The 22,905-nt window shown below is 36.6% G+C and overlaps 2 protein-coding genes across 7 annotated transcripts; both read right to left on the bottom strand.

Moving 5' to 3' along the window:
- Positions 1 to 1,705: 1,705 nt before the first annotated feature.
- Positions 1,706 to 2,611, bottom strand: LOC141910042 (uncharacterized). The gene has a single exon (XM_074800740.1). The coding sequence runs from the start codon at positions 2,609 to 2,611 to the stop codon at positions 1,706 to 1,708; it is 906 nt and encodes a 301-aa protein (XP_074656841.1).
- A 2,590-nt stretch (positions 2,612 to 5,201) lies between these two features.
- LOC141909698 (uncharacterized) lies at positions 5,202 to 22,060 on the bottom strand. Of its 6 annotated transcripts, none has more exons than XR_012619770.1 (5): positions 21,739 to 21,913; positions 20,499 to 20,637; positions 14,474 to 14,665; positions 12,890 to 13,078; positions 5,202 to 5,498 (listed from the first exon to the last, which is right to left on the bottom strand). XR_012619770.1 is itself a non-coding variant. In XM_074800276.1 (5 exons), exons 3-5 carry the CDS (start codon positions 20,617 to 20,619, stop codon positions 13,023 to 13,025), a joined length of 369 nt encoding a protein of 122 aa, XP_074656377.1. In that variant the 5' UTR covers positions 20,620 to 20,629; positions 20,691 to 20,775; positions 21,739 to 21,913; the 3' UTR covers positions 12,080 to 13,022. The 6 variants fall into 6 exon arrangements, 4 of the variants coding, with proteins under 4 accessions (XP_074656378.1, XP_074656377.1, XP_074656375.1 ...); XR_012619769.1 differs by lacking the exon at positions 5,202 to 5,498 and adding an exon at positions 12,079 to 12,774; XM_074800276.1 differs by lacking the exon at positions 5,202 to 5,498 and adding an exon at positions 20,691 to 20,775 and having other exon boundaries at positions 12,080 to 13,078; positions 20,499 to 20,629.
- Positions 22,061 to 22,905: the final 845 nt, after the last annotated feature.

Genomic DNA, 22,905 nt, shown 5'->3' with positions numbered 1-22,905 from the left:
GTTGCATTGCGCACGTGGTAATGTTGCAATGTTATTGTTTACATCTGATGTCGACGATAAAATGAGGCGCGCAGCTGAGGCTGCCTGTCAATCAACATAATTGGTTTACACTAAAAATGCGCTTACTTGAAAAACTACGTAGTGTATCAATCTAGAATTTTCGGCACAATATCCGATGCTAAGTACCTTACTTTAAAGGTTTATTTGGTGTAAATCGGATCACAAATATTTCTAATATTTTTGTTCTTAACTTTTGAAGTGGAAGCCGGTGTCGGCATCAACGTGTGTATGGCTGAACGTACGGGTACTGGCGCTTTTTAACAGGCTCGCCATTGATGGTGTATTTATGCGCGAGTAGATGTAATGATGGCTGGGTGGCTGTATAACCAATATTCAGCCACCCTCTTTAGAAAATGATATTATTCAGAGTAAGTGTATTTGAATATATCAATCATGATAATTATAATATTCTTTAGACAAGCGAATTACATATGTGGACCTATTTCATTATGGCGTATCACTCAATCTGAAAAAAAATCTTGTCACGTGACTTCATGACAGAAACTTGACGATAGCTTAGGTTCTCATTCTTCGAACCAAAAACTAACAAATGAAAACTCTCAATACGAACCCATTTCCAACTAAATCATCACCGATTCAGCCTCCCGGGCGAAAAAGTAGACCACCCTGTTTTACACTTAGAAAATACACGAGCATAATAGAGAATTTCGTTATCTCTAACGCCATTTTTCTCGGGGTTGCCAATGACCACTAGATGGCGCTTAACAATCACCTAGTAAAAGACGATTGAATCTTCATCTACGACTTAATGATCATTTGAGGTAAGTATCGAGCAACTGATTTATAATCAGTGTGTTATTATCATTCTTAGGGTGCTATAGACTTACCTTATCGCATCCGTAGGCCTGAGAAATATCCTATTGTTTCGCGAAATGTGCGTATATTTCGAGCGGCTGCCAACCATTTTAGTTCAAAGTTCAAATGCAGTGGCGCTCCTAGGAGAGTGACTATGGGAAGCCGTAAAGGCCAAAATATATTCAATTCAATTTAACTTTAGTGTTATGAGTGATCTAAGTGCACCGCTGGCCCGAATGTCTATTTCATTTAGCTAAATCTAACGTCCCAGCGGGGTCAGTTTTAACTGCCGGGTACCGGTACCACAGTTCTATTTTACGATGCCGTCACTGGGTATTCAACCAGCCATTTCCAAGAGAGAGAATTAGGAACTTTTGAATCATGACTGATTTTAGATTAATCTGAACTTATAGTTGGAGCAAGGCAATACGAGCCGGATCCGGGATAGACATACGTGTACGGTACATGTATCAAACATGGGATTTTTTATGGCCATAAAACCAAACAAATGTGTTGAAAATAAAAATGTTTTATTATTTAATTAAGGTTAAGGAAACCAAATCCTTTGAAAACCAATTTCAACGCTAAAATTTATAATTCGATATACAATTCACAGCTAATAAATATTTACAGTAGGGCCTAACAGTTAATAGGCCAGGCCTAATTAATAAGCCTATTCGAAATAAAGTTATTATTTATTATTAAATAACTTTATTTTTAGGTAGAATTAAATTAACACAGTTTATCATAAAATTATTCATAGTAATTATTGAATTAGTACAAACAGATATTGTTTCAAAAATTAATTAATAACAACATGATCCTTAATTTAAGAGCAAAGTGCGCGCTTGAGATTTGATATTGCCGCGCAAACAATAACTACATCATCCATTAAAGGAACGGTTTTGACCTCCAGCGTATTCTTTAAAATTCTGAAATTCTTCATCCGCCCTATAGCTTGCTCAACATATATCCGGACGTTTGCAATTCGGGATGTAGTTTTCACTGAATCGTTGGTCATCTGTGCATTATGATAAACGCTCGGGGGGATTGCTAACGTTGCGTGTCTTGACATTAAAATTTCCTGAACTTTGAAACCTCGGTCGGCCATTATTTCGTTGTGTGGTTCAATGAAGTCGAGAATACCGCAATCAGTGAATATATATTTATCACTAGCACGACCTCCGTAGCAAGGCGAAACGTACGATATCAATCCATTTGGAGTAATGGCAATCAAAAACTGTATCGTATTAGAATGTTTGTAGTCGCTCCAAGTAGCTGCTTGTAGGTCGAGCGCTGTTGGCGTTTCAATAGAAATTTCAGTGCGGTCCACGATACACCTTGTATGCGGATAAAACTGAACAAATGCAGCTGGTAGAAGAGCTTTGGTTTGATTCTTTGAAGGCCAGATAATGATACATGATAATTCAAGCCTCATTAGACGTATCCACGTTGAAAATATCGAGCTAACGGCAGAAATTGATACGTTGAAGCGGTGCGATAAATCACGAACCAATAACCCCAGACGTAAACGCATCAAAACCATGAAATATTCATCTTCGAGGATTAGTTTTCTCCTTCTACCCATCTTATTGTTCGACAGAGTTTCTCTTGTTTGACCACCTTTCCAATAAACCATACAGGCAGCTTTTTCAGACAAGAAATTAAAAATAGTTTTCAAAGTTGCCCGATTATCGAAACCGGTAAAAAACTTTACGTCAACATCCCGCGTCATCTGCGTCAAATGCGACGCACGATGTCAGGCTCATCGTGTTCCCATCACCTGAACCGTCTACCGCAACACCCGTATATATCGGCTGCGTTGTCGTCGTCTTACTAATCACCGAACGTGAACAATCTCTATTTTTTCGCTTCTTTGGCATATTTTGTTCCTCGTTTGTAACGTATGGATAAGGGTTGATATCGGTCGGCCTCCCATCGATGAAATGATTTGAGCAGACCTTCGACGTCACTGTTAGCTGCTTACCCATTTTTTCTAGTGCGGTTTTACAGTGATTCACAAATGTTGGATCATTGCGTCGAACAATGTCGTAATATATCAATTTTCCATCTACATGAGGTTTTTTTATCTCTGAGAACGGATAATTTCTTGCGTTTTCACAAAAACAGCAATTGTCATATTTCCCCATCTGTAAATAAACGTAATACACATGTTAGTTATGAAAGCTTCTTAATTTGAAAAATTGATTTTATTTTCATTTCAGAATGGCTGAGATCCAGGGATACGATGATTTTGTCAAATTGACTGTAGACAAATTAAAATCGTATTTATGCGCTCGCGGTTTAAGGACGACGGGCACGAAAGCTGAATTGGTCGCAAGATGCTTTTGTGCATGGGAAAATAAAACTCCATTTAAAATAAGCGACGTCCAAATCGAGAAAAAACTAATCGATGATTACAACCTTACGCTAATATAATGTTCCGAAAGCGCATCTTCAATTAGATGGTTCGTTCTGGTTCTGTTATAGTAAGCAGCCAAAAGGTAAACGTACCCCACCTGGTTAGTGTGTATTGATTGGCATTTCGAGCAATGAAAATGACTTTCGATCTAACTGTACATGTTTTCTGAGTCGTCATCCCGAAATCCACCACAGGCTGCTCGTCACTGCGATTATCAATTCAAGTATAGATAAACAAATTTATTGCCGCATGACTTCACACTCAGCCGCGGTCTTCAAAGAATGATTTTAACAATTACCCATCTTCTTCATCTGTACACTTCATCATCCACGGGATATTTACTGCTCTAAATATTATAAGCACTGTCGAGCTGTAGCTGTAAAGATCGATGAATCTACGTGTGTCTTTACATCGTCGTTCCGCGGATCCGCTGTGCATTCTCCTCGCCATGAAAATCAAATCAAGTACAAATAAATGTATTACTCCCAGTGATTTGGCTACGGGCTTCAGGCAGTTAGTTTAACAATATTCTATTTTCCTTTACAAAATGGTTTCGGATATTTAGTACGATATATCATTTAAGTACCATTAAAGTACCGGCGAGTCGCAGGCCTAAACTAAACACGCCGGAAAGATGCAGCAGAGAAAAGCTGTAGTGTTGACGAGGTACCAAAATAAATGAATTTATTACTACCAGTGATTCGGCCACGGGCTTCAACCATGTATCGTTTTCAGTATACACCGATCTTTACCAAATCGACAGGATATTTGATAAATAACTGTATATAACACATGATTATCCGTAAGCTGAAATCACGCTTGTTATTCGGATTCAGTATTTCCGATACCGCTGGTGATCTGAGACCGTTTGGCCGCTTGAAGTGTTTATTGAGTTGTGCTACTTTGAGGCCTACGTGCTTTACTGTTTCAAACAAACACAATATAATTGTTGTGTTTATTTACGGACACATGGATTGAAATTCAAACAAAATTTGCAATAGAAAATCCGACAACATTGCTATGACACGTAGCGCAAGTGATTTGTTTCTTCGTCCGAAAATGAAATTGATATTACAAATGGAATACACCATGAAATCTAACCCTGTTAAATAGAGGTGTAGTAATACGATGTTTACGAGGGTTAAACCGCAATCGGTCTAAGCCTCATTTGTCTGGAAGCTAGACCTACGTGCATATACTTAGGCCTGCATCAGCTAATATGAAGATTTTTTTGATAAGCTGTTATCATTCGTCTGAGCAGGCAGCTTTATAAACATGGGTTTCATTTGAGTTTTTCATCATTAATGAAACTTGTATTTTATTAATTCCCGATGAGTTACGACGGAGCCCCGGATGATAAGATCTTTTTTTCGTCTGAGAATCTTTTCGTTCAAAATAATTTTTTTGTCAGAACAAAATGATTTTGTTCGAACCGAAAATGTTTTTTTCGATCGAACAAAATTGATTTCGTTCGAACAAAACTTTAAATAAAAATTCGAAAATGTTCGATCGAACAGAATTCTTTTTATTCAAACTATTATTCGAACAAAATTGTTTTCGTTCACCAATTTTTTTTTGTCGGGACAAACAATTTTTCGTCCAAACAATAACATAGCTTTTTATTCGAACAACTTTTCATTTGTATAGAAAGTATATTGTTCGATTGAGCAAAATTGTTTTCATTCGAACAAAATTTTCTTGTCGGAACATTAAGTTTTTCGTTTAAACAAGTATATTGATCCATTGAAAGTTTTTCATTCCAAAGAAAAAGATTTTCGTGGAACTAAATAGTCTTTTCATTACGGAGTAAACTTTTTTCGAACAAAGTAATCTTCACACCCGAACACAATAGGTATAATACGAACCTGGATTTTCTTTGTATCCGATATCCATATTATGCCTTTTCAGGATGATGCTTATCATACGTGTTTCTGACCATGTACGGGACACAACTTGATTAGGTCGTTTTGGAAATTTACTCGGTCCTGTACCTTTGCGATTACTCTGCCTCTCAGGACAGTGAAGAGAAGACGACTGAGGATACTACCTTGCGTGACTCCACTAGTTAGATCAACTTATTTCCAAGATGAGACAGTTCCGTTAATTTCGGCCACCTGTTTTCGATCGGAGAAAACTTCTTGATCTTGTCTGGATACTGTGTCGACCACGATCGCATGTATGCCGAAGCAGCTACACCATGCTTAAGAAAATGAAGGGAATTTAATAGAATCCTGTTCAACGGTCAACACGGTTTTATACAACGAAGCTCAACAAACAGTCAATTAGGCTTACTTGAAACCATGGATAACTGGAAAGGAAACAATAAATGTAAAATCCCACAATAGTTGAGAGTAAAAAGAGTAAAAAGTTAATATAAAATACTAGAAATATTTTTGGTGGTTCTGTCTAAAATGTTATATACGTCAAATAAATACACATATAATATAAATAAATATACATTGATATAAAATATAACACGAATCACTGCGCATAGTTAGGTTTTGGGTCCTAGCGTACTGACAAATTTTAGAAGGAGTTTATTATGAGGACTGAAACCTTTGTATGAGATCGACAGAGCGATCAGAATGAGTAATATTAGAAGTACCGTTGTATCTCCATAATTATCTACGGTGAGTTTGATGTCGAGCATTTCAACTGTAATTTCATATCGATTGTTGAGAAATGATAACAGTTGAGAGACGGGAGCATCGTGTGCGTTTCTGCGCAGTTCACCGAGTAGCATTCGGATTCTAAACGGCTGGTATCATCAATGAATAATGTTACTATCATCGCCGTTACTACAACCCAGCGACTGTCATACGCTTCCAGGACACCAGCTTTTATTACAGCCTTTAGAAGTTTCACTAGACGCGCTTATCTTCTCAACTTCTACACATTTACTTTGTTAGTGTTTCCACTCGGAAGTGTGTTCAACTTTCTGACAATAATTCTACTGATTAAATGTCGCAGATACCAGACTGTTCGTTACACGTTCCCCTATCTCATAACTCTCGCGTTTTCAGAACAAATCGTTTTATTTATCAAGCTGAGCAACTTTCCATATTATTTGAAATACATCCTGGTAAAAATCCAATTTTACCCGAAAATATGTGGAGATAACTATATGACATTGTCAAAACATGGCAAACTGTGTTCATCATCATTGTACCATTTCTATTATTATTTTCAGTACATTCCTAACAAATTAATTCCAAAATGTTTGTTGGTTAACATATCTTACAACCAAGCAATAGCAGTATCACACTACATAGTCTTAGCAATTGCTGTTGAAAGATTTGTTTCTATACGTTTACCATTCTTTCATATGAGATATTTCACCTACAAGCGGCGTGTCGTCATAGTATGTGGTGTCATAGTGTTTTCCTGCATCATAAACCTCGATTCTTTGAGTAAAAGTATCTACATTTATCGCAATGCGGTTCGTAGATATAACGAAACCTTCACTCAATTCAGTTGCAAGCAGTCTTATGGGATGAATCAATTTCTTTATGTTATTATAACAATGGCAAGAGTATTCTTTCAGGAGATATTTCCGGCCATTGCGATCATCATAGCATCAATTCTAACTGGTTTATCACGTTCTCAGAAATCTAGCATGTTGAATAGAACAGGAGCAGAACGCTTTCGGTCATCGACTAGTAAAACACTTCTAGTTGTCATTTTAGTCTATATAATTTGTGTTCTACCCAACACTGTCACTAAATTAATGCATAACTTCAACGAATTTCTCATGTATGTGATCTGGATAAACCATCGTATTAATCTTTACGGATCCCCTACTAGAACGTTTTACCTAATACTTTTGTGGCGTGAATTAGAAGGAATATTTTACGGATTTCGAAACGTCTTGTTCTGCGTAAACTTTTTCATATATTTCGGTACGTTACAAATTTTTAGAAGACAATTTATAAAACTGTTCTACTACAATACCGATAGGTAGTCCGTTGTCAAAATTAGTTCATTTACAATGAATTTTGAACTGGATTTTTTTTACTCCCCAATCCATATATTATCACAGCATCATCAAATACAATACTTTCGATCTTTTACTCGGATATTGGTATAATAGTTTTCTTACATAATTGAGCTCCAGTTACTAATAGATTGATTGAAAACTTACAGTTATGTATCGGTGACGATGGAATAATACATTCAAACGGCAGAATCGACGATGCTGACATTTCTGATTTGGCAAAGAGACCTATCCTATTTCGTTGCCAAAGTATCACACATTTGTGGATTTGGTGATTTCGAGTTTATGTTGCGACATCTTCAGTTTTCCGTGCGCCACGTGTTGAGATCTATCAAACTACGCGGCGAGACTAGTGACCTTGAGTCCCGGAACCACTATTGTCGGATGTCAGAAATAAACGGAACAAAAATGTACCTAAAATCCTACTCCCTCCACCATACACAAATACGCATTCTACGTTAACTACTCACCCACTCCCCTCAGCGTGTACGTACTAATTGAATGGTCTCTTATTGGATTCCTGATCTCAGACAGCGCGTTAAATTGCTATTAAAGTTTTAAATGCCAGTGTATTTAGGGTAAACCATGCTTTCTTCCACTACGTACATCTGCATTTGCCTAGCAGTCGAGTAGTATCGGTCAGTTCCTAGAAAATGCATATCCGACAATGCATCTACTTTTACATCGGCCAATGAAGTCTTGAATGAGATAATTTCGTCGAATAAGGTTGCTAGTTATTTGGCTGAAAATAGATCGAGTTCAACCGGAGTTTATAGCCAAACGTAGTTCCTGGCAAGGGGTTTTTATGAGCGGCTAGTGGGCTTGGTTAAAGGCATGATCAAAAAGATTTTATGTCGATCGAAACTCACATTTGAATTTAGTTACATTGTACTATTAATAGAAATTGAAAGTCAACTGAATGATAGGCCTTTGACATCAATCTTCAATGCGTCCGACATTCAGCCGCTCACGCCGTCCATGCTCAAGTATGGACGCCGTATTGCAGGGTTTCCTCAAGCCTACGTGTGCGAGACGGAATTTAGTGATCCTGAATTCCGTGTCCATCGAGATTTGATTACTCGTCGTATGAATTATATTTGGTTATTGTTCAGTTAATTTTGTCGTCGCTGCAAAATGTGAATATTTGTTGAGCTTACGCGAACGGCATCAGGAAAGATCAGGAAACGGAGAGATCAGGAAAATGTTAATTTAGGCTCCGTCTTTCAAATTCATGACGACCCAGAAACCTATGGCGTCTAGGGGACGACACCGCGTTGCGTCGTGAAAAAGACTGGAAAGTTCGAAACGCTACTTTGAGGACATCCATTGGATTCACCAATGGTACAACATGCGCAGATCCGGGATCGCTAGGCGAGGCGAATCCTACCGAAAACGTAGACGGATCTGTGGTTGGAAAACGTCCAATCCGCGCATCTGCCGTTGCTGCTGATCAAAGAATCACGGCTGTTCGTAACCGCCGAGCGAAACGACAAAATGTGTATGTGAATTCTGTTTTCTGAACACGAGACTCTCGTAATTTGCATTCATTAGTTATCAATCAGGTTCTTTACCAACGTTAATTTCACTTAGTGAAAATATATGTCAGATATAAATGTAAATGATATTGAAATATTAATATTATATAGGGGATAATTATATTCACGAAATTTTGGGGCGGGAGTACGTGGTTACGTTTTGTATTCTTTTTGTATGCATTCTAAGCATTGTAAGCAGGTTTATTCGTTCGGTATTGAGTTTTGAGTACACGTAGCGGTTAAAATCCCGTGACTAATCTCAGTCACAGTGCCTCAATAAATAGGTCCAATTTTCTGTGTACTTGGCTGACATGCAATATAAAGAGAGAGAAATAAACTACCGTTGTATGAACTGAAATATACAGCCCTAGTCAGTCTCTACAACTGCAGAATCTTTTACATGATCATACATCATTATTTCAAAGAAGATATGAACACTCAGTACTTTGATCAACAAAGCAGTCGAACACGAATCCTCTGGTCGTCAATTTTCGTTCTCCTTCGCCTGCAGCCATGGCGCACACTGACGCAAAAATCCCACAAAGTGGAAGAATAAGCTTTAATAACTCACCTAGAAATACATGTTCATTAATAAACCGTAAACCTAGTCTTATCTGTATGAAACGTATTGAGTCGCTACTTAATGAATTAGAAAACATTCGAATGAATATATGTTTAGAATGAATTGATTTATGATATTTGACTTACTGATCATCGTTGACAATGTATTAAAACCTGGAAAAGGTGTTTTAAATTATAGGGTTTAAAAGGGAGACGTCAGAGCACAAAACTAGGAACTGCCACTTTAGAATGATAACAAATCGTTTAACTCACGTATTTCGTGGAACTAACTGAATTCAGTTGTGATTCTATTTCCGCTGGGTGCTATTATATACGTGGACTAGCGAGACAAGTGTTTTCACAGCAGTAGTAACCGAATATTACAACGTAAATTAGACAGTCTGTTCAGTTCAAACAAATGAACGGAATTTGAATCCATTTTCATCGATTTAAATACTTCAACAATTTCAGCTGCGCTATTTTCAAATGAATATCTTCCATATTCTAAATACGTACACATTGCTTCTAACGTAGGCCCACCTAATACGTTGCCCTTGTTATAATGTTCAGTAGATCATTTCCCTGTGCATCCTTATCATTTCCCATATATATCCATCTTTTTATGATATGATACTCTACTAACTGAAATAGCCCATTAGAATGCCTACTTCGTTTTCTGTATTGAGTTTCTCTAAAAGTGGAATGAAATGATTAATTGTTTAAGCCATCGCTGCTTTGTTTTGTGTTGGTGGTTGGTAGATCAAACCAATTAACTATTTCTTTCTTTTTCAAAATCGATATATTTATATATAAAGAGGCATTTAAAAATATTTTTGTCTTCATATAGAACACGTTCCCAAATGATTTGGTCTAAATTTTACGTAAAAAATGTATCTAAAAATCCTACCCCCTGACAATTTTTTAAAATCTTAAAATTTTCTTAAAAACTTATAACGCTTTTCATGCCTTGGAATCTGTAAAACCTCTGATTATCATGCAGTTCGTTTGTCCAGGTTTTTGAAAGCCTCAAAATAGAAAAGTCTGCTTTCAAATTGTTCAAAAGATATGAAAATGGTTCAAAATTCACGTTACAACTACGAACGTTGAAAGCATAGATTGAGATATTATACTTATCAACCTCTACAGAAGAGTTTTCATCAAATCACTGAGTAATGATTTAAGATCTCGATGATGAATAAGACAGTATAGAGTACGCAATAATCATAAATACGTAGCATTTATTTAGACTGATGCTATTGGTAAATCATCCGGAACTGAAATGTTATCCTTTTTGGCCAAATGAGCAATTGGGCTGATACCGGATGGCGATGCCTTGGTTTTGTTCTTATGCGATGCCAATGCGCGAAGAAAGACTTGTGTGAGTTATTTGGCACTATCGATTCCAATTGGAATTCCTGTTCTATCAGTTGAAGCAAATAACGGTTGAGTTACAGAAAAATTCGGTTTAAGTACCAAGTCAATATCTACGTATATAATTCTAATGATGTTCACTGTCACAGAGTTTTCGAAGATAGTTCCTGATCTTGCTGAAGGAAGTGTCATTGATAGATACGTAGCTCAGTACTTTTTCCATTACGCGGAAGTATACATGATACATTGATTAGAGCGCTGGGAAATGTATGTCAATGGATATTTATCATTTTTGACATATCCTAGATTATGTCATAACGTTTTCCTGGAAATGAGTTGAAATGAGCTTATTCATAGGGAATTCTAATTGAAGAGTATTTGTTATATAGTAGGGGTGTCTGACAGTCGTTATCTAGTAAAGCGTTCTTATCATTCTTTATTAGGGTGTCTGCTGCCTTCGCATAAACCCTATTGTATTCCCGCTGATTATTATTGTAACATATTTTCCACTTTGTTTCGTCACCTTGTTTGTGAAATAAGCTTATTCATACTATTATGAAAAAGCAGTTCCTTTTAAACATTCTATAATAATATTTTTTTTTTGTTCGCGGATATCAGTACTACGAAAATTCATGCGGATCTTTGAGAAAATAAGCCCAGAAAACAAGCATAACTTTTACAATTAAGACAGTATTGAATTATAAATTACATTTCAGCACAAGTGGTGACATGCTGTAATGTAATTGATACGTTTAGATACATTGATCCAGCCTGCACAGCAAGGCGGGACCTGTTCCTTTTCCTAAACTGGAACTTCCGATTATCTCGATGAAGTCTCAAGGTCCGTGAACCTCTTGTTTTTCGTTGTTATCGCCGGTTTCTCCCTGTATATTGCTTTATCCATCGACGTCCTCACTTCCCAGTTCCAGTTGAGATTTTGGTTTAGGAAAACAAATGAAAGCATAAACACCTTATAGAGTTAATACTGTTTGACTATACAGTCACATGAATATTTCAAGTATGTGGAATTCGGTACAGAGTAGATATAAACTGTATTTGTGTTATCTCGTTAAATCCAGCGCCTCTATAGTGACAAGACTTTTTTTTCTTAATTTCAAATTTTTAAAATTTTAAAATCCTTGCTGCTGGAAATGACATGAAGAAAAAAGTGGAATCTGTTGAAAACAGTTCTAGGTGGAAGCATTTATTCTTAACTCGACACGTATAAAATATAATAGGATATTTGATATGGCCAATAAATATAAGGTCAAGTTGAAGGCTCCCATCTATCGAAGAGAAACAGGTTTATTTCTATTAAGATATATAGCGTTTATTGAAATTTTATGTGAGAAGCAGTCATCAATTTACAATACAATTCTTAGCCAGTGGAGCACAGAGTCCTGCTTTAATGATCTCATCATGTTACACGAAAACAGAGAAATAAACTAGGATAAAATATTGAAACATTATAAAAACATTGTAAATTGCATATTATCCTTCCTCGGCCAGTTTAACCTATTGCAAACATTCCTACAACCATGGTGAAAAATGAATATAGATTAAGAAAACCAAAATTTTACTAGATGTACCGGTACAATCAATACGACTCTTCAAATATTTCAGTGAAAATATTCTAACCCACGAACTATTTGACAAAATGGTCTGTTTTCTCCCTCACTTGATAATATCGTAGGTTACTGCAGTGTTTCCTCCACTTCATAAGTTTCGAACTTATTATTATATATAACTTATTATTTAATGATAATAAACATATGTCCTTCTTTCTAGAACACACTGATCCTATTTTCAAGAAATTGAATATCCTAAAATTGAAACATATTACGAAATTCCTACTATTCATGTTCAAATTTAATAACTTACAATTGCCAAATTATTTTATCCAGCATTACCAGAGGAATATAGATATACGCTCATATCCAACAAGAAACAGGAATTTCGCATTGCTGGATTAGAGGACCATCAAAACACAATATTCTGTTAGAATTTCTGGACGTCTTTTTTGTAGCGAGTTGCAAAAATGTCCAAAAAGATATAAAACATTTATAAAAATCATTGTCATAATACGCTTTATAGCACGCTAGTCATATGTGAAAAGCTTCTTGAAATTACCGGTTAAAATCACTCTTTGCTCCTCGCTTTCTTCATTTATCAACGGGTTTCGTTTTGGGGTCGAATTTCCGAGTGTTCATCGGTGAATAAGTTGTTGAAATCGAGTAATTCGTCGCTCCACCAAACCTTTTTGTTAGTCATTTTCAACGTCGATCATTTTGTTTATACGTTTCTTAACTTGAGTGACATCTGAAATAATGAAATCAGTTTCGGATGTTTTCTATGATGGCTGATTCGGTCACAGTTTTTCCTATTGTTTAAAAGAAAGGTTGTACAATAAAAAAATATTTGTTGAGGCATCGCTGAAAACAGCTTGATTTTAGCACCCACTTTATGTAGATTTAGATGCTCAATCAAAGGCTACCGGTGGAATTCTGGTAGAGGCGGGAATCGCCCGTGTCGATAGGCTGTGCCAAAAGTGTGATTTAGAGGCGGTAGGGAATGAATATCACGTTTTACCCGTCTGCCCGTCCTTCCCGGAATTCAGAGCTAGATACATCCCGGAACGCTATTGGAGATTCCCCAATAAGTTGCACAATTTTTTAAATTCAAATTTAATGTTAATTGAATGCTGCGAGGTATGTTGTAAAATAATTTTCTGCTTTGTGCAATTGCATAATTCTGGACTAGATTAACCAATTGTAATTGTAATTGAATTCAACTTTGGACGGAAAAACAACTTTTGTCCCAAGGGATATCCTGAACAAGACCCTCATATTCTGAATTTCCCTTTTCACTTTTCATCTGCTGAGCATTCCAGTAACGGGTGGAATTTCAGGGATATCAGTGAAATATGATACCGAATTAATGCTAATGCAACTGGAAAGTTGGAGCAATTTGAAAAAAGGCGGGGATAGGTATCGGTTCATTTGAAAAATGGAAAAAGTAACTACAAATTAGCCTAAACGTTGAAGAAGGTTCACGAGCACTGTAAATGGCTGCTCTTCATAGAATTCCGTTATGAAAATGAATTTGTAACAAAGGCTCTTTTATACTTTTCAAAATGTGCTACTCATCGCCAATGAAAGATACAGACGAGTTGTTTTTCTCCTAAGAATCTGTCAAGAAATTATTTCTGGGGATCAAAACTTTTTGCAGTTCAATGGTTTTGCAGTTCATTGGAGATTGTCTTAGTTAATTAAATGTAGTAAAATATCAACCCTTTGGAAGTACCTTTTCAATAAAGTGCTATTGTCCTTTGCCACAAGGCTCGCAACCTATAGCTCCTAGATTCATCCCCATTCACGATTTTAAATTACTTGTGATATGATTTGATTGAATCAACTAGGATGTTTCTCTCGAATATTTTACTCAGACCAATGTTTATAGGTATTAGTTGTTTTCAAGATCTGAAAGTTGATCTCAGCATGGACGTATAAACTAGTTTATACGTCCATGATCCAAGCACCCGCTTTTAGGGCCCGAAAACCGATGGTTAGACCCTACCTAGTCTCTCGTCAATTTACAACAAGGTAGCAACAGTCGATGGGCCAGATTTGCGACCATGCTCACAATAAGAATTACAAAAGAGTCCAAATACAATCAACCCCTGATAGCCCTGGTGGTTACAATCTATAATTCTACCTGAGTTCTCAGAGGTGCCGACGCCTCCGAAAGTTGAAGATATGTTCGTCTCATTATAGGAACCGCCTACACTCATTTCAGAATGGTCTACATTTATCCGTGGATTTCTCTCCGCCACATTGTCACCGATTTGAACATTTTCAGAATGTTCTACATTTATTTCTGGATTTCTCTGTGCCATGGTCCCATGTACTGAAAAGCCGAATTTAGAATGCAGTCATTTCATCGCAATAAGTCTTAATCATCTTATAGTAAGGTATTGCCCTGACCAGTTATGTCCAGAGTATTTTCACAATTAGCCTCTATTCATAATCACTCAGGTTTTCCATGTTGAAACAATTCGTGTGGTTTATCATTTACCTATTGGGCAGATTTCGGTTGAATGGATTGCGGTTTAGGAATAGAAGTTTCGGATAACAAATTATCTACCGACCGCTTGTATCAGGTTCACAGATTGCAAACTATCTACCGACCGATTCTATCAGGTTTACAGATTGCAAACTCTCTACCGACCGCTTCTATAGGGTTTACAGATTGCAAACTCTCTACCGACTGCTTCTATCTGGTTTACACATAACAAACTTTCTACCTACCGCTTCTATCAGGTTTACAGATTAAAAACTCTCTACTGACCTCTTCTATCAGGTTTACAGATAACAAACTCTCTCTGCCTGCCGCTTCTATCAGGTTTACAGATATGAAAACCTAAAAACTAATCAATAATTCCGTAAACCTAAACTAGCTCAAAACACAAATAATACAAATAGAGGGATGTTCCTTCGATTCATCCCGGGAAGATGCACTTATATTGTACAAACCAAATATCATATCCATCGAGGATTCCGTCCATGGAAGACGGACGATAAGTGAACACAATAGTCCGCTGAGATTACAGTCTTAAAAACAATGTGACTCAAGCTTACATATTAAATAACAAATCGATGTAAAGACTGTACGCACGTATCCTGGTAGTTTTAGTTATTTCATGTCACTCTCTCTCGGGTTCAATAAAAATTGCGAACATTTGTTGCATCTAAAATTCACATAAACAAACAAACATTTTTCTTCTATGAATTGTTGAGACAGCGTAGCAGATTTTTACCTAGCACAGTTTGGTGGGCCACTGGACCATTAGTCGTTTAATATTCATTCAAGAATTAAAAACAATCCGGTGAGGGGGTCCATTCTTTACTTCAGAATCTACAGAGACGACGTTCCTTTTTATTGCCTAGTTAATTATTTCAGATCACATTTGGACTCAAGTCACACCTGTACAACTGAACACTGGTTGATTTGAGACAGTTTGGTAAAGGAAAATTGTCTCATTTGGATGTTGTAGATGGTCTCAAGTCGAATGTCGATGTGAGTAAGATTCTTTCAGTTCAACTTACTAACTCTTATTGTATAGTGACTGCTACAGATAATGATACGAAATCTACACTGTCCGACGAGACCTTCCAGGTGCTGAAAACTAACGTTAGATTTACGGACGTTGATGTGAATGTGATTAATATTAAAGTCGTAGACGCTCCTATCGAAATGGATGATAGAACAATCGTAACTTGAATATCTCAGTTCGGAGACTATGTTAGCGGTTCTATAAAAAGGGTGTCATCAAAGGAACTTCTATATTCACTGGAACTAGATATTTGCAGTTAAATAATATTAAAACCGTGATGCCCAACTACACGAAAATTGGGGATTTTTCAGTGCGCTTGTTCTGTGATAGTTACTGCCGGCGTTGTATGTCTATGGGCATGAACAGTGATCATAAATCGTTTGACTGTCCAAACCGTTTTAATAACCGATTGTGCCATGAATGTAAATCAGCGGATCATATAAGGTGTGATTGTCCGCTAGTCATGCAGCGTGATATTGAACCTGGAAAAGCCGAAACCAATGATGCGAAGAAGCCCGAAGAGAGGCACCTACAACCAAAATTGTCGTAATCGGGGACTCAAACCTTCGGGAATGTGATATCCCAACAGGTGTTGTTATTTACCAACCAGGCGCAACCAGCGATAAAATATCGTCACTACTGACTAAAGCTGATTCCGCGGTTCCGGATACGGCGTCAATTAGTGACGTTATTTTACACTTGGGTTGCAACGATGTAAATAACAACAAGAATGACACTGACACAGTTAAAATGAATTTGTCTTTAGCTCTAGCTAAGACTACAGAACATTACCCAAATGTTTATTTATCCAGTATAATACCAAAAAGGGAGGCGACAACAGCTGTAAAGGCATTCAATAACGCTGCAAAGGGGGTTAACAGTTATATGGAAAAACTATGCACAAAACGAAACATTTGTTTCATTAACAATTTCACCTTGCTTCGGCAAAAGGCGCAGGAGCGTTTTTACTCGCCACCAGATAAAAGTGGTGTTCATCTGAACGAGACTGGAAAACTGGCGCTGATTAAAAACTTTTGCGAAGCGATTGACGGCACTGGAGATCACGATCATGATCTTGATGTTTTTCAAACTCCAGGTTCTGGAAATAAACTCAAACGCAAAGAGCGATCTTTAACATCAACGCCTCCTTCGGCTGAAAAAACGTTAAAAAAAACCAAACGTAAACGTAGAGTAGGATGAGTGACTTGAATATACCGGACATAGTCAATACTTGTGTTTATGTCATTTCGATCGTTTTGCTCCTCGACGTGGTGAATTTCTCTTTTCTTTCTCACACTGTGAGAAATATAAAAAATAATTATGATTGTCTCAATGTCTATGGAAGTCAGTCTTCAATTATAGGTTTAACTAAAACCTGTACACAATTTAAAAACTATAGCGTAGTATTATATATGTCTACTACATTTGGGTCTTTATTCATTGAAATTTCAATGCGCAAACATCCAAATGAAATAATACGTGACTTAGATATTTGTGTTCTTTATATTCATTCACACTTTTGTGAAAATGGATGGCGTTATACTTAACTGTGAATACAAATGCTCCTATGATTTGATGTGAATTTACTAAATCATGATGGCAAAGATTCACCTCTCAGTTTTTTTCATGCGAAGTGCAAATAAAAATTTTGATTCATTTTCCGATTATCTCCAAACTTTGAATTATAATTTTTCAATTGTCAGTCTGTCAGAAACATGGACTGATGACAATTGTCAAAACGATTCATTATCATTTGCCGAATTATTCAAGTTTATTCCGCAGTAGATACGATAAAGGAGGTGGCAGAATCTTTGTTTATAGAAGTCCCTCTTAAACCGATAAGCATTATCGTCGGAGTTATTCATCGTGCTCCTGATAGTGATATAGCTAATTTCATCAAAGAATTTCAGTCATTTACTGAACGCGTTAATAGAGAGAAATTAGATGTCTTAATTTTGGGTGACTATAACATTGATTTTGGAAATTACGGTGCGAATGGTCAGTGTGACGCTTTTTTTATGGATGAGGCTATTTCTAATTCATTTATGCCATTAATTAATATCCCTACTCGTGTCACTGACCACTCGTCAACCGTAATTGACAATATTTTAGTAAACTTTTTTGATAATTACAGTTTTACTAGCGGTGTATTTTTGGCGGAAATAACTGACCATTATCCTATTTATACTTTTGTTCACGGTTTGTACGAGTCTCATGATACTAAACCACCGCGGATCAAAATCCGAGATATTAATCCTCGGACCACGGAACGCTTCACGCGCTGTTTATTATCATGCGACTGGCAAAAGATGTACAATAGCAATGACCCAGAAGTCTCATGTAAGGAGTACTATAACATTGTTGATAATTATTTTGAAATCTGTTTCCCTTTTAAGTATGTAACTCCTGGCGTGGAGAAAAATAGTAAACCGTGGTTAACCTGTGGTATTCGACGTTCTATCAAACAGAAAGAAAAACTGTATAAAGAATATTTACGTAAAAAATCCCAGGAATGTAAGGATAAATATTGTACTTATCGAAATAAGCTCAATTCGATTTTAAAGAAATGTAGGCAAGTGTATTATCAGAATGTATTCGCTTCCTGTAAATCAGATACTAAAGAAACGTGGAAACAGGTTAATAACTTACTCAATAAACAGAAACCCCATTCTCAATTTGTACATAAAGACAAAGTAATTTCAACAGATTATGATATAGCCAGTGGTTTTAACGACTATTTTGTTAATATTGCCGACTCCTTAGAATCAAAAATACCGCCCTCCGATAAACATTTTAAAGATTATTTAGAGGAACGAAATCATATAAACTTTTTTCTGTCACCGACGACAGCCAATGAAATTGAATTGATTGTGCATGGCTTTAAAAATAAACTATCCAGTGGTTGTAATCAAATCAGCACTAAACTATTGAAATCAATAATTCAAGTTATTTCACAACCCCTTTGTCATATTTTTAAATAATAGCTTTCTTACGGGTATTGTTCCTAGCATATTTAAGATCGCTCACGTAACACCTATTTTTAAAAGTGGCGATAAATCACAGTTCACTAACTATCGACCTATTTCTGTCCTTCCCGCTATATCTAAGATAATAGAGAAACTCGTATATAATAGACTCCAGGCATTCCTTGAAAATTTCAATATTTTATCAGATCGTCAATTTGGTTTCAGGAAAAATAGATCCACTGCCTCAGCCTTAGCATTTATCATTGATAAGATAACTGATTATCTTGAAAATGGCAAAGTCACAATTGGTGTCTTCGTTGATTTGTCAAAGGCTTTTGACACAATCAATCAAAATATTTTAATTTCAAAATTGGAAAATTATGGAATTCGTGAACCACCTCTACAATAATTTCGAAATTACCTAGAAGACCGTAAACAATGTGTTAAATATAATAACTCCTTATCTCCAACTAGAAATATAACTTTCGGAGTTCCTCGAGGCTCAATCCTAGGTCCTCTGCTTTTTCTATTATACATCAATGATTGCCCCTCTTCTTGTAAACTCCTAGAGTCAATTCTTTTCGCTGATGATAGTAATTTTTTCATCAGCGATAAGGACCCCAAGAAACTAGAGCAAGTTTTAGATTCTCAGCTGAAGAAACTTATTCAGTGGTTTCGAGCAAATAGGCTCTCTGTGAACACTATTAAAACTCATTTTATTGTCTTTGGTTATAAGTGTCTAGGTCAAATTAATCTTTTCTTCGATGGACAAAGAGTTTCGCGTGTAGATAGTATAAAATTTTTAGGTGTAATTTTTGACCAGAGACTGACATGGCGGGACCATATTCAATACATCTCTCGAAAGGTTTCCCGGGGAATTGGAATCATTAATAGGCTTAAACATGTTCTTCCTTTTGGTGTTCTTAAAAATTTATATTATTGTTTTGTCAATCCACATCTTGCATATGCAACTTTAATCTGGGGTTATTCATGTAATATTTACTTGGAACCCTTATTTCGTCTCCAAAAGAAAGCAATTCGGATAATAACACATTCTTTTTGGCTAGCGCATACATCTCCAATTTTCAAGAAATTAGAAATCTTAAAGCTATACGACATATACCAATTTCAGTTGTGCAATTTTCTCTTTAGTCAAATTAATCAAAACTTACCATCAATTTTCAATGAATTTTACTGTTTTCAAAACTCCATGACAGGGCGACCTTCTCGTCGCCCACTAAATTTAAAATGGAATATGCGAAATCTAACTTTAGAATGAAATCATTAAAAATTCAAGGTACAAGATCCTGGAACTCCCTTCCCAGAAAACTCAAATCTTCGATATCACGCCCTAACTTTAAGAAATGCTTTACCAATTACTTGGTCGCAAAATACTGATGCCCGCAACATGGCCGCCATTTTATCTGTTTAGATATGTAAAGGGTGATCCTTGTAACGAATGTGCGTGTGTGTGTAAGTGATGAGTGTTTGCGAGTGTGATTGTTGACCGAGGGGTAAGGACTCGTATAAGTCAACTTTTGACTTCTCCTTACTCCTCGCACTATATATTGTTACTCTGAATATAATGTATATTGTGTCGATATTTTTTGTAACAATTTATTTTGCAAATAAATTCATTCATTCATAAATCTATAATTACCTAGATTCTCAGCAGGTCTGCTGATGCCTTCGAAACTTGACGATATTGTCGTCTTATTATTTTCACCGTCTATCCTTATTTTGGAATTGTCTACATTTATTTCTGGATTTCTCTCCGCCATCGTACTTGCACTGAAAAACTGAATTTAGAATTACGTCATTCTATCTCTAACAGTGCAGACATTCTACTGACCTATCAATTGTTTTGTCCAGTATTTTCACAATTAACCTCTACTCATATTCAGACTCAAGTTTCCCATGTTGCTGATCATTAAATACTGAAACAATTCGTGTGTATTATTCACACGTGAGGCAGATTTCGATTGAACGTTTTGCGGTTTAGGAATAGAAATTCCGGATTGCAAACTCTCTACCGGCCTCTTCTATATCAGGTTTGCAGATTGCAAACTGTCTACCGGCCGCTTCTATTCGGTTTACAGAATACAAACTCTCTACCGACCGCTTCAATCAGGTTTGCAGATTACAAACTCTCTACCGACAGCTTCTATCAGGTTTACAGATTACAAATTCTCTACCGGCCGCTTCTATCAGGTATACAGATTACAAACCCTCTACCGGTCGCTTCTATCAGGTTTACTGATAGAACTTCTCTATCGGTCGCTTCTGTCGGCGTTACAGAATTCGAATCAAAACCTGAGTTAATATCTACTCAACATCTAGTATCTAGCTACTAGTTGTCAGACAGTTGACTAGCAATGAGACAGCACACTAGTTATCGGACAGCTAACAGCTGTCGAACAGCTCACTAGCTATCAGACAGGACACAACCCGTCAGACAGTTCACTAGCTGTCAGACAGGTCACCAGCTATCTGACAGCCCATTAGCTGCCATACAGCTCGCTAGCTATCAGACAGGACACAACCCGTCAGACAGTTCACTAGCTGTCAGACAGGCCACCAGCTGTCTGACAGCCTATTAGCTACCATACAGCTCGCTAGCTATCACACAGTTCGCGCGATATCATACAGTACATGTTAGCTATCAAAGAGCTCACTAGCTATCGGACAGTTCCCTAATTATCAGACAACTCCCTGGCTGCCAGACAGCTGTCAAACATTTTACTAGCTACCAGACAGTTGACTAACTATCAGACAGTCCACTAGCTGTCAGACAGCTGATAGCTGTCAAACAGCCCGCAAGCCGTCAGCCGTTATCGGGCAGTTCACCCACTATTGGACAGTTCACAGCTCTCGACATTGAAAATATCTAAACAACATACCTCTTGATATGACAAAACTGTGTGAAAAATGTACGGACACTACTGCTCCGTGTCTTCTACTAAGACACTGAAATGTGGTAAAATTGAATTTTCACGGACCAATATTCAACCACGCGTCTGTCACGTGATATATTGATATAACCACGTCGGCTGTTGTTTCGGTCCACGCGATTGAAGTAACATCAAAAAGTTTTTGTTTAAAAAAGTTATCTTCAACACGCGTTCTAGTAACACACTTACCTCAAACGAAATTGTTCCAAAAGTAAGATAAGCGAGAGCACAGCCCAAAATGACGCTCAATCACGTTATATTCCAAAGTCACGAATCGGAGGTGGACCCCCCTGAACAAGGCATTTCTTTCAAAGGCGGTGATGTTTATTTTCAGATGGCCACATTTTATAGGTCGACTTTTGAAAAATGAAGTTTTAAAAATGTTTAATTCAATAAACCCAAAATAATATCGAGGTTTTAAATGTAGCTAGATTCAGATCGCGCTGTATAAAAAACTAGAAATTGAAAATGAATAGGATCACGGGTTTTCTGTTTATTTGATTTCCTCGTGATTTTGAAGCAGATTTGTTCTCATTGTTTGAGATTTGAACCTGTGTTTTATGTTTGCACGGTTGTTCTTGTAAGTAAATAAGCTGATATGATTGAAAAGTTCTCCTGGTTACACAACTCTTGATTATATTCTATAGAGATCTGTTTCAATATGCAGTTACATATATATTTCAAGAACGTGGAATTCGGTCCAGATTAGATATAAATTGTTATAGTGACATGGTTTTTATTAGATCTCACAGTTCAATCACATTGAAAGTATGTAGAACGATAGATTTCAGTAAACAATTGAATTGCAAATCAATTTTGTGCACAAAACGCTGTATACGTATTGCATATACGCTCATTCTACGGAATATCAGTTAATACTATAAATTCAGTTAATACTATAAATTCAGCTAATTACCATCTGTATTGTAAATAATATGATACCTGGACTCAAAGAGGGCGAGCACCTAATGTAGGTTCGGACCTACACATTTTTGGTTGGGTTACCATTTCCAAAATTCGTATTCCAATCCATAAACATGTTTAACGGGTTTAAAATCAACTGCCATCAAAATAGAATATTGTGGAAAAGTTATTTTCAAATGTAAAATATATCAA

This window comes from Tubulanus polymorphus, chromosome 8 (assembly GCF_964204645.1).
Source record: "Tubulanus polymorphus chromosome 8, tnTubPoly1.2, whole genome shotgun sequence".
NCBI classification, from domain to species: Eukaryota; Metazoa; Nemertea; class Palaeonemertea; order Tubulaniformes; family Tubulanidae; genus Tubulanus; species Tubulanus polymorphus.
This window is presented reverse-complemented; position numbering and strand designations above follow the sequence as displayed.